Here is a 13,010-nt window from a genome sequence, read left to right as displayed (position 1 = left end):
TCTTGGCTACCAGTCAAGAGGGCCGAGGTTCAAATCCTGTCACTCACTGATGGCTCGGATTGCGCCACTGCATAAATCCGGTAGCCAGTCAACCTAACAGTCCAAAAAAACCTGAGAAGTTCAGTAGGAGAACAGGTACCAGCTCTTGGGCTGGGAAGTTAAACAGTGGGCCTAGCGACACAATGGCCACGTTTCATAGGCATTGGTACCTGTCCCCCACAGGGTGTCGGCCTAAGAAACAGGAGATCAGCGCCTGCCCTATGAGCCTACAGAGGCCCAGGAGGACTTTAATTTTAACTTGTCAGATTATGAATCAAATCAGAACCTCTGTCATTTGGGGGAAGTCCTTGATGGCTGAGACACAGTTAATCATATTCTTAATGTTTATAGAAAAATTATTCAAGATTATTTTTTTATTAACATTATCAAACACTACTTATCTGATATAATTTCTGCATTTTTATTCATAGCCATGAATTATCGGCCATACTCTGATGACTTGTTTATTGATTAAGTGTTGTGCATACAAATATATCTATATATATATATATATATATATATATATATATATATATATATATATATATATATATATATATATATATATATATATATATACATACATATACATAAGTGCAGTGCTTGCAGAGAACTTGAAAACAAGAACGACCGAGGGACACATGTTTTCAAAGGAAATTGTTGGGCATCCCCTATATGCAAAGAATAACATTCATATATATACTAAGACACATAGAAACGTATCTAGTATACACAGCATATACACGTGAAAGATGAAACAGATGAATGCATGATGGGAAGAGGAAACTCTGGAAATATATATTTTTGAAGTGACAGAGAAGGAAGAAGGCGTTTCTGTAGGAAGAATGAAAATATACTAAAACATTTGTTATATATAGTCAAGTAAACAGTAATAACAGGCAAGTGGAGGAAAGATAGATAGCTACGGTTTGAGATGCCGAAATGGAAACGTAAGGATGAAGTTATTGGGTCCAAATTGAAACTTGCAGGTAAAGGGACATAAAAGGGAAGAATAAGATTGATAAATAGTGGAATAAAGAAATAAGAGATTTACTGTAGGATGAACTAGCTGCATATTTTGTAGCTGTAAGACAGTGGAAAATGGTATGCAGTCATGCAAGAGAAGAATGAAATATTCATGGCAAAACGTATGGAAAAGATGGATACAATTATTATGAACATAGAGGTACAATTCAGCTTGCGTTTTATGAAGAGAAAGAAATTGTGTAGAGAGAAATACTAACGAGCAAATTAATCCCTGGTTCGATAAATAATCTAAATTTGTGAGTTCCTCTAAAATTATGATTAGTAATGTAAAATTCAGGCAAAAAATATCATATTGGAAAGTAGCCAGTTGTTGAGTGGACAGCAAAGGAGATATTGCAGTAAGTGGTAATACTTTGCCTATAATACTTTTGTAATTGACCTGGATGTGGGAGTCTGATTGGAAGAAAGAGCAAGAGGAATCAATACTCCCTTGTCACAATTCATGGGGCCGAACATTACTTGGCAAAGCTGGGAAGGCGGGTGAATGGATCAAGTGTATTCATGAAACAGTTGTTTGAGAAGTCTGAGAGTCAAAGGAGAGAATTACACACGACGTGTGTGTTTCTTGAAAAAGCTTTAAATAGTATTGATTGAAATAAAATGTGGGCTGTGTTGAAGATGTAAGATGTAGAATTTGATCTGATTGAAGAGGGAAAATCTTCTGGGAGAGATAAGAAATTCTTATGATGGAAGCAAAAATTATTTCATGTAGAAATGACAGGCTTTCTAAATATGAGTCTAAGACATGGTTACATTGTCTCCAGGGTTGTTGTTTTTTAATGGGTGTAGTCTTGAAACCAATAAACAGAGATCAGAGATAATGGTACACTTTTTGGAGATGAGAAATTATTCTGAAACGGGCCATTTAGTGGCTGATGTTGATGGTGAAGAAGAGGACTGCAGAGACTTGTGGTAGAATTTGAACTCCTTTTTCAGCAGGGAGAGGTGAAAGGGAATGTCTCATCTTTCAAAATATAACTTAGCACTTTATTCACGCTAGGAAGAGCGATGGGTTATTTTAACAAATGGGTACATTTACCCAATTCCCCATTTACCTGCCTTTTCTTTATCATTATGAAACAAAATGTTTTGTTTGCCTCTTCATTGCTGAACAATAGCTCTAAAATTATTCATGTTTGTATCAATAAAAGTCTTGATCTAGGGCTGAAACCCTACGTAACCAGGATATGGGGACTTAATTAGTCGTGACTTCCAGCCATGTTTTCATTTCTAAATTTTCTATAACTATAAACAAAGATTGAGGTAGAGGTTTGCTTCTACCAAGCCAATTGTTTACTAACCAACCTATGGTTTGTTTGCTCTTATTCTGTTGGGTAAGTCAAGGTTACATCATCACAACAGTAACTCACAAGTAAACATTCCGTGGGTATATCAACCTTATAACATAACAACAGTAACTCACAAGTAAACATTCCTTGGGCATATCAACCTTACAACATCACAACAGTAACTCACAAGTAAACATTCCTTGGGTATATCAGCCTTACAACATCACAACAATAACTCACAAGTAAACATTACTTACAAGGAAAATGCTGACCATTGAATTGTAGTACTACTGTAACTTACTTTTTGTCAGGCACCCCGTATCATTGTATTTCCTAAATCTCTACGAATACCTTCCAAACCTTTACGCTTTCCTTATCCCAGTCATAATTTCAAACATCAACTTGGAACAAAGTCGTTCATGGACATTATGGTCCAGTGATGCATTCCGAAATCTGATTCATTTTGGCACATATAACCTTCAACATGAACGCTACCGCTGGACTAGTAAATTCAGCTTCACTCCTATCAGCGATTTCCACTGAGATTGATATTTGCTATGATGAAACGTGCCCTGGCCAGATTCCTGCTGAACTTCTGGCAATACATGGGTATTGGTGGAGCCATAAACTTTGTACCATGGACTTTCGTATCTTTGGCGTGATGTCTTTGGCGTAAGATATATTCGAGAATACTCTCGTCCATTTATTGCATTTTTGTTTTTACCTGTTTGGTTGTGTTTGCTGTTTCTTTGATGAATTACTCATAAAATTTTTTTACACATACATTATTTATTTCATTCTTCGTTGGCGTTTTAGTCTCGGAAACTTCCTTATCAAGTTTAGGAATTTCTAACTTGTTCCATAAGAAATCGTGTGCTTCATAATAGTTTATATTCACGCAACTGCAGTAGGCTAACACCTGTGAATGCAAATAAGGCAAGCTCGTTTCCTCTAAGAAGGAATACGAAAGCCAAATGTTCAGTAGAGAAACTACACAGTTTCGAAAAAGAAGTTATTGAGAAGGATAAACGTGGAATATTATTGCATTTTTTTTTATTATGATCAATTACGTTACGTTTCATTACAGCATCTTCCAGTTTTTAATTGCTCTAGCACAGTAGACTTATGCTTGCCCGGTTACACTTTCAGCTTATTTCTCTCTCAAACATTGCTGACACTTTCAGCTTATTTTTCTCACAAACATTGCTGACACTTTCAGCTTATTTCTCTTGCAAACATTGCTGACACTTTCAGCTTATTTCTCTTGCAAACATTGCTGACACTTTTCAGCTTATTTCTCTCGCAAACATTGCTGACACTTTCAGCTTATTTCTCTCGCAAACATTGCTGACACTTTCAGCTTATTTCTCTCGCAAACGTGCTGATACTTTTCAGCTTATTTCTCTATAAACATTACTTTGTACTTTCAGCTTATTTTCTCTCCAAGCATTGCTGACACTTTCAGCTTATTTATCTCACAAACATTGCTGACACTTTCAGCTTATTTATCTCACAAACATTGCTGACATTTTCAGCTCATTTCTCCCGCAAACATTGCTGACACGTTCAGCTTATTTCTCTCGCAAACATTGCTGACACTTTCAGCTTATTTCTCTCAAGCATTGCTGACACTTTCAGCTTATTTATCTCACAAACATTGCTGACACTTTCAGCTTATTTATCTCGCAAACATTGCTGACATTTTCAGCTCATTTCTCCCGCAAACATTGCTGACACGTTCAGCTTATTTCTCTCGCAAACATTGCTGACACTTTCAGCTTATTTCTCTCGCAAACATTGCCGACACTTTTCAGCTTATTTGTCTAGCAAACATTGCTGACACTTTCAGCTTATTTCTCTCGCAAACATTGCTGACACTTTTCAGCTTATTTCTCTCGCAAACATTGTTGACACTTTCAGCTTATTTATCTCGCAAACATTGCTGACACTTTCAGCTTATTTATCTCGCAAACATTGCTGGCACTTTCGGCTTATTTCTCTCGCAAACATTGCTGACACTTTCAGCTTATTTCTCTCGCAAGCATGACACTTTTCAGCTTATTTCTCTCTCAAACATTGCTGACACTTTTCAGCTTATTTCTCTCACAAACATTGCTGACACTTTTCAGCTTATTTCTCTCGCAAACATTGCTGACACTTTCAGCTTATTTCTCTCGCAAACATTGCTAGCACTTTTCAGCTTATTTCTCTCGCAAACATTGCTGACACTTTCAGCTTATTTATCTCGCAAACATTGCTGGCACTTTCGGCTTATTTCTCTCGCAAACATTGCTGACGACTTTCAGCTTATTTCTCTCTCAAACATTGCTGACACTTTCAGCTTATTTCTCTCGCAAACATTGCTGACACTTTCAGCTTATTTATCTCGCAAACATTGCTGACACTTTCAGCTTATTTATCTCGCAAACATTGCTGACACTTTTCAGCTTGTTTCTCTCGCAAACATTGCTGACACTTTCAGCTTATTTCTCTCGCAAACATTGCTGACACTTTTAGCTTATTTCTCTCGCAAACATTGATGGCACTTTCAACTTATTTCTCTCGCAAACAGTGCTGAAACTTTCACCTTATTTCTCTCGCAAACATTGTTGACACTTTTAAGCTTATTGCTCTTGCAAACATTGCTGACTCTTTCAGCTTATTTCTCTCACAAACATTGCTGACACTTTCAGCTTATTTCTTTCGCAAACACTGCTGGCACTTTCAGCTTATTTCTGTCACAAACATTGCTGACACTTTCATTACTCCCTGCAGCTTGTTTTCACTACAATAATATACAGAGTACTACGTACATATATTCGCTGGTCATTCTGCTTTTCTTTAACAACTGATTCTCTTATCTTTGACTACTAAGCTTTGGAATTCTACACCTCATTGTACTTTTCCCTGACGCTTTTGATTTTTCTCGCTTGCTTTTGGCTTGGGGTATAAAAAGGTTATTGGATTTTTAAGTATATGAAATTCCTAGCCCCCTTCTCTTGGATCTACTTTTACAGCAAAATAACCACCTTTTCATCTCCAAATGCCAATAAATTTTCATATTATATATTATTCCCTTTTGTCATTAGTTTCAAATTGCCCTGAACAAATGACTATCTTCACGCAGTGTCCCGAACATTCTTATCAGCTCAACTTCAAGATTTCTCAGCGTTCATGTACAGACAAAAAAAAATATTATCCCTTTATTTTCATTCTTTCCAAAGTAATCAGAGCAATTTCCTAAAAAAAGAAAAAAAATAATAGTAAAACTTGTCCAGACTCGCTCTGCTCAATTGCTTTCTCAAGGACACTCGCTGTCATAAACACAGGTAAACTAAACTATGATATTATGCTCCTCCCCATTAACCTTTCCCTTTGAACAAACTAAATTAAAAAAAAAAAAACTCATCTCAAACATTCCTTACGAACCTCCACGTCAAGTTCACATAGCTCGCAATCCGATCCAGAATCTGAATGGCATTTTCGCCTTCATAACACATCATCATCTTATTTGCAATCCCTTCGTCTCCGGGAAGCTCTCCTTTTTTTTATCCTTTTTTGTTGGGGGGGGGGTTGGCCTGCGTTCTTCAAATCCTCTGGTGCAACTTCCTCGAGCCTGCTTGGAATTCTTTTAACTCTTTTAGTTCTCATATCACCCGCTTTCTATTACAGTCAAAACAACCTTTCAGTGCTAAACTGCGTGTTTGAAATTTAGAAAGTGAATGGTTGTGAGGCCTCTCATTTATGCTTTTCATCTTCTTCTTCTTCTTCTTTCTTCTTCTTCTTCGTTTAACGTGCTTTTTCCCATTTTTTATATGGGGTAAGCACGATGCCTTCTTTTGAAGGACTTTGATTTGGCGTTGGGGTAGACCGTAGCCTCGATCGGCTGCCTTGCCAGACATCGCTTAGACCCCGGTAGCGTGTATGTACATGTATCGTACCAAGTCCCTAGCCCCCTTTCTCCCAGCAGCGAGGATACGTGAGCGGTTAGGTCGACAGTTCGAGACGTGTGAGGTGTCTGTTATGTTTTTAGATGTTGGAGTGGCTTTGTTTGTGTGTGTATTAGTCTGTAACACCCATTTGATTTCAGCAAACCTATCCGTTGATTACATACATAATCCCGGGGTGTCTACACGGATAGCAAAGTGTCCGCCTCTCTGACCGGTCGGCTGCGGATTTGAACCCGCACCACAGACCTCTATGAAGTCCGAAGCTGCTGCTCTACCGACTTGGCCGTCGAGGCTCTTCTCATTTATGCTTTTCATATATGAACATAATCTGCTACAAAGTAGATTAATTGTGGTTATTTATACTTGTGTTTATTTAGGGATGTGTAATACATACAGTTGTAATGACGGTGAATATATTTACTGTTACTGAGCATCATCCAATCGTAATTATAATGCCTAATAATTTATTTTTTTCAAAAATTTACTGTTTTCTCTCAGAATTAAAGGTTTATCGACAACTGTGACCAAAATTTTGTAAATGTGGCTTTTATATACGTCGAGTTTCATGCATATAGATTTACTGAAAAATTCAAGGTAAACTATGTTATTTATGAGTCTTGCTATCATTCGGGAATCGTCCAAACTTCATTTTATCACTAAATGAAGTTCGAATATTGACAGCCCTTCTCTCTAATCTATTTTACTCTACAGTTTATTTATATAACAAAATATTTGCTCTTGTATCCTGCAGCCAAGGGGGCTCTTACGATTACAAAAGTTTAGAAACATTCAAACTTTGTATTATTTTTGAAAATGAGACGCTCGTAGAAATATTATTTAGGGTGAATGCACAAGAATTATTTCCTTAATCAAACAGGTGTTTACAAAATAATATTAATGATTTCCCCTTTCTGCAAAGATTACTTTCGTGGTTTATGTTTTTTTGAATAGAATTTAATTTTAAATGAATAAAATCAGTTGACTCCTGCAACGAGATCAGAATTCTTGACTGGTCTGTGCCTGTAGCTTTCCTAGTTTTTGGAAAGCCCTGAGGGAAGAAGTCCTAATTAACTGGAAGTCTCAAATGCTGGTATGCAGTTTAATCAGGCTTCAGTGGAGAGGCTAATTTCTTCCTGATAAATATCTAGAGTATTTTAAGTAAATATCTGGTGAAAATATGCTGGAACTGTAGTTTCTGCCTTCCAAAAACGTAGACATCTACACGACTCAAGATACTACTCGCAAAATCGTTTTTATCTTTGTTCTTCAGATATTAGGGAAAAATGAAAAATGTGGTGAACCTTTCAAACGAGGATTGGTGAGTTTCGTAGATGTGCAAATCGAGACAATAGACAATTTCCATTTATCTTTTATTGTTGAAAATGCTATATCTGGCCCTTCCTGTCCCTAGTGGTGTTCCTCAAGGTTCAACGCTTTCACCTACTCTTTATCTTGCTTAAATCTGTGATTTTCTCCAGTATGCATCTTCTGTATTCATGCTATTGTCGAGATTTCAACCTTCTAAGCTCCATCAATTTTTTTAGAGTTCAGTGCTTTCTGAGGATTCTCTTGTTTTTCTCACACTTGTAGAAAATTATCATAATAGACTGTAATACCAAGTGGGCTCGCCATTTTGTGTAGCACCTCGAAAGGATTGAATCTACAGTTATTCGTCTGTACAAAAGCTCTGCCTTGTATTCGTCTTAGTCTGTTTTCCACCCAAAAAGTTGGTATCCTATGACTCATTGTGTGTTTTGCGTGGCACACTGTAGATGGTACACAAAAAAAGGGTTCTTTGCAGCGTCCCTTCCTAGCCCCCTGACAGCTACATTGCTTTTCATCCGTTCCATTTGGTCACTTACTACCTAGCTGTCCAACTTCTCCAACTTTACTTCACTCCATTGTCACCTCCCATTCAAGAATCAGTCCTTCAAGAGAGTGTTCTGTGAGAGCGTAGGTTCTTGAGTCACTAGCCCAATTAAACTAACATCTACTAAAAATATTTACGTCTTTTCCCTAGAAGCACCCTTTTAGCACTGTTCAAATGCACTCAGCACGAGTCTTTCATCCCCTGGGGAGGCCTCGCAACACCCGACAAGCTACCCCTTCTGCAATCGGGAGTCATACCAGTGTCGGTTCGGTGATTTTTTCCTTTGCTCTGGATTTCCCTTTCTGCTTTTGTTTTTCCTGACTAAGAACAGGCGAATCTATCATATTCGTATATAAATCTGTAAGCAGTAGGAGTCAATGAATAACGATTAAAAAAATAATAACAGAAATTGCATCTATATTTTTTTCAGTGTGTAACACTAATAGATTACAGTTAACAAACTTCACGTCTATACTCGTCGTCGTCGTCAAACCTGGGCTGGATTATCTCACCACTGTTCCCTATGAAATTTTGGAATAAAAATTTGAACAGGGCCTTAACGATCTTCGAGATTTCACCGTCATAAATAGTGATGAAAACTTTGAATGCTGAATTCGGAGTATGCTGGATGCATAAATGCACTGAAGGAGAAAATGCTGATATGTACAAGGAAAAATGGTAGGTGAGGCAGAGGAGCCTGAGGAACACCGTGAGAGTACTTAATTATTATACAAATACCGTCATGAATAATGAGGATATAAGAAAGGTCGTGATGACAAGTTCCCTATGAACTTCTCATCGCGACCCTTTCTTATGTCATTATTTATGACAATATTTTATAATAATATTAACCTCAAGTCTCTCACGGTGTTCCTCAGGGTTCCATGCTCTCACCTACTATTTACATTTTGTATATACCAGTGATTTTCTCCCGTGTGCATTTTATGCATTCGTGCTATTGCCAAGAATTCAGCATTCAAAGTTTCATCACTATTTTTAGTACTGTTTGCCTAGCTTTCCGTGGCTCCTCTTCTGTATGTAGGCTCTCACACTTGTTGGAAATTATCTGAACATGACTGTAGAATCCGAAAGGGCTTAACATTTCGACTTTCACCTCGAAAAGACTCGATCTGAAGCTGTTTATCAGCGTAAAAGTTCCGCCCTGACAGTGACAGCAGTAATTACCCGATCCCTCGAAAAAGAAAATTGAACTTATTAAGATCTAAAGACTCCTTTCAGGTTGGACTGAGTCAAGTTGTTTCAGTTTTTCTCCTGAAACCTTTCGTTTTGTAATGAAAATATTCCAGTTCCATCACATGAGTGGTGGTAAAATCTGCTCATGAATAATGATGAATAATGAAAGTTGCTTAACACTGCGTAATTTTCTCATTAATGGCTTATTCCTGAGCCGTTCTTGAACTCTGCATAAAAACAAACGATATACTAAATAGCATTCTACTCCAGCAAGCGTAGAAAATCGTACGGTATTCAGACCATTCCAGAACACGTTCCGAACGCTAACTCGACGTAACGATATGAATCTCGTTGGATTAACCTACGCACCTCCGTATCACAAAACCAATATTCACGGAATGGGAATTAAGCGCGGCGGAGGCACAATGAAAAACATTTTATGATGGCGGCTACTGATACGGAATCAAACAAACTATCCTCTCCGCAAGTCGATTATGTTAATGAGCTCGGAGAACGGGTTGTTAGCGTGTCACTTACACCCGGCATTACCCCGTGCACGAGCAATTCTGCCTCCGCTTTTTATTTATGTCGTGGCGAAACGTTTGTGTGGGGGGGGGCGGGCTCCAGTACGGTTGTTATGGGTTAGAGTAACGTTCCTTATTTTCTCTGTGTAGGATATGGTAGTTCAGTGAATTGATATAAATATATATCTTCTTCATTTAACGTGCATTTTCCCATTTTTCATATGGGGTAAGCACGGTGCCTTCTTTTGAAGGACTTTGATTTGGCGTTGGGGTAGGCCGTAGCCTCGATCGGCTGCCCTGCCTGACATCGCTTAGACCCCGGTAGCACGTGTATATGTATCGTGCCAAATCCCCAGCTCCCTTTCTCCCAGTAGCGAGGATACGTGAGCGGTTAGGCCGACAGTTCGAGACGTGTGGGGCGTCTGTTATGTTTTTTAGAAGATGTTGGAGTGGCTTTGTTTGTGTGTGTATTAGTCTGTAACACCCATTTGCTTTCAGCAAACCTATCCGTTGATTATGTACATAATCCCGGGGTGTCTACATGGATAAAACAAAGCGTCCGCCCCTCTGACTGGTCGGCTGCGGATTTGAACCCGCGACACAGACTTTTATGAAGTCCGAGTCTGCTGCTCTACCGACTGGAGCCATAGAAATCTTATAAATATATATATTATATATATATATATATATATATATATATATATATATATAATATATATATATATGATTATAATCTCTCTAACAAGTGATTTATAATATCAAAACACCTTGATGTTCTCTTTTGATATATTTCATATATATATATATATATATATATATATATATATATATATATATATATATATATATATATATATATATAGTAACTTTTTATCACTTACACAGTTGTTCTATGCATTACTACAATTACTAACAGGACCTCATTAAAGCTGGCTGGTACCTAGTGGAAATATTTTTATTCAGAAAGTTATTTTTCTTGAATAAAAAAATACATATATATATATATATATATATATATATATATATATATATATATATATATATATATATATATATATATCTATATCTAATATCAGTTCAATGTGCTATACATTTCCGGCATAGGAATATGTATAATGTATTTATGTATGTATACATATATATATAGTATATATATATATATATATATATATATATATATATATATATATATATATATACATACGTGCTTAAAGCAGATAGTTTTACCACCTTCCAAACTCAGCGCGTGAATCAGTGCTAATTACTTGTCCAAAAGAATGAAAATTAAATTGAGCCCTGGTGTGTTTTCCATTCAGCCACAATTATCTCGTTTCTTAAAGCTGAGCCATCTGAGGTCATCAAGAAGCTGACCTCACAGAGGGAACACATGACTGGCAGAAATTCGAAATATTTGTGTTACTGTTTCATTCAGCAAGACAATGTAATGTTTTTTTTTTTTTTTTCTTTCTTAGCTGGATATTCAGTTTATGGCTATCAGGTACTAGCTCTCATGGTGTTACACACACATATAAACTCACACACACACATACAAACACACATATGTAATATATATATATAAATATATCGAGTTAGGGGAGAAGGAGAATTCCTTGTATTTCCTTTCAATGTACTTTATTGTGCTGACGTTTCAGGACCATGTGTCCCATTTTCAAAGCTATAAATTAAAAATTTTTTTAATTTATAGCTTTGAAAATAACACATATTCTGAAACGTCAGCACAACTAAAGAAAATATAAATATAAATATATATATATAATATATATATATATATATATATATAAGGACTACAATTAAGGAAAAGTATTATATTATAAAGAACCCCAGCACAGTACATGATAACTCAAAATAATGGTGTCGTAAAATAATTTTATAAATATATAACATACACACATATATGTATATGTGTGTGTTGGTTTATGTGTTATATTATTTTATATATATATATATATATATATATATATATATATATATATATATGTGTGTGTGTGTGTATGTGTGTGTGTGTGTGTGTGTGTGTGTTTGTATACTGTATATATATGTACAGTATATGAAATTATTTTTAGGACTTCATTCTGTTCAGTTATCGTACGTACTGCTGCTGTGGTTCTTTATAATATAATATTTTTCCTTATCATCAGTCCTCTCTCTCTCTCTCTCTCTCTCTCTCTCTCTCTCTCTCTCTCTCTCTCTCTCTCTCTCTCCCCGCCTCGGCCTCATGCACACCCAAAGCAGGCTTTTAATTATGCAAGCACATTCAAGAGAAAAAGAAAACATCTTACTCTGCTTTATCTCCACGGCAGACGAAAGACAAAGACACGCCATGATGCAAGCAACGAGACACCACATGCTGCTGAGACTTCCGGCGCAGGTTTTCTGACACCACTCTTGAGTTCAACGAGCCGCGAACAGAAATGACAGACGACAAGGCGGGCGGGGGTGGTTGGGGCGACGTTATCACAAAACGCTGACTGCGCTCGATTTTGTCAGTTCACCTTACATTGCTAGACGTCGTGGGCTGCTTAGTTTCCTGGGGGATAACAATTGTCACTGCACTTTTCACTCGTTCTCATTGAATGCATGAGCACATTCTTTCATATTCTTTCTAAAATTCTTTCGAGCGCTTTCTAGTTCTCGGTCAAAACTTGCAAGTCCAAATGCATCCTCAACGTGATTCGTTTAAAACTTGAAAGTCCAAATGGGCCCTTAACGTGATTCGTTTACTCACTGATCTATTTTTTTATTCCACTGTTTTAATGTCAATTCTTTTTCCTACTTCCACACTTTTTTAATAATTTTATATTTTTCGAAAGTCACGAATCCTTCCTACGGGAAAAGAATTGAAATGTCAACGTTTTCACAGGAAGTCCGGTATCAACTCTGGCACATATCTTGTCACAACTGAGTTTTAGGGAATGGAAGATGGTTTACATGTTCATATTCATTTATCTTGCAACCTATTGCAAAATGCAAGCAATGAACATAAAATGAAGACTGGTAACGAAAACATCTTATAAACTGATATTAAAAATCATCTTCCTTTCAAGGCCACAAGTCACAAAAGGATATCAGCCAGTTA

The 13,010-nt window shown here is 36.8% G+C and overlaps 1 protein-coding gene across 1 annotated transcript in view; it reads right to left on the bottom strand.

Annotated features, from left to right (window-relative positions):
- Positions 1–12,416, bottom strand: part of LOC136826692 (nephrin-like) — a 137,545-nt gene extending 125,129 nt beyond the window's left edge. Inside the window, 1 exon segment of the mRNA XM_067084071.1 lies at positions 12,214–12,416. Coding sequence (XP_066940172.1) covers positions 12,214–12,280 — 67 coding nt within the window. The 5' untranslated portion in view covers positions 12,281–12,416.
- Between the last annotated feature and the right edge of the window lie 594 nt (positions 12,417–13,010).

Source organism: Macrobrachium rosenbergii, chromosome 3 (assembly GCF_040412425.1).
Source record: "Macrobrachium rosenbergii isolate ZJJX-2024 chromosome 3, ASM4041242v1, whole genome shotgun sequence".
Classification (NCBI taxonomy): Eukaryota; Metazoa; Arthropoda; class Malacostraca; order Decapoda; family Palaemonidae; genus Macrobrachium; species Macrobrachium rosenbergii.
This window is presented reverse-complemented; position numbering and strand designations above follow the sequence as displayed.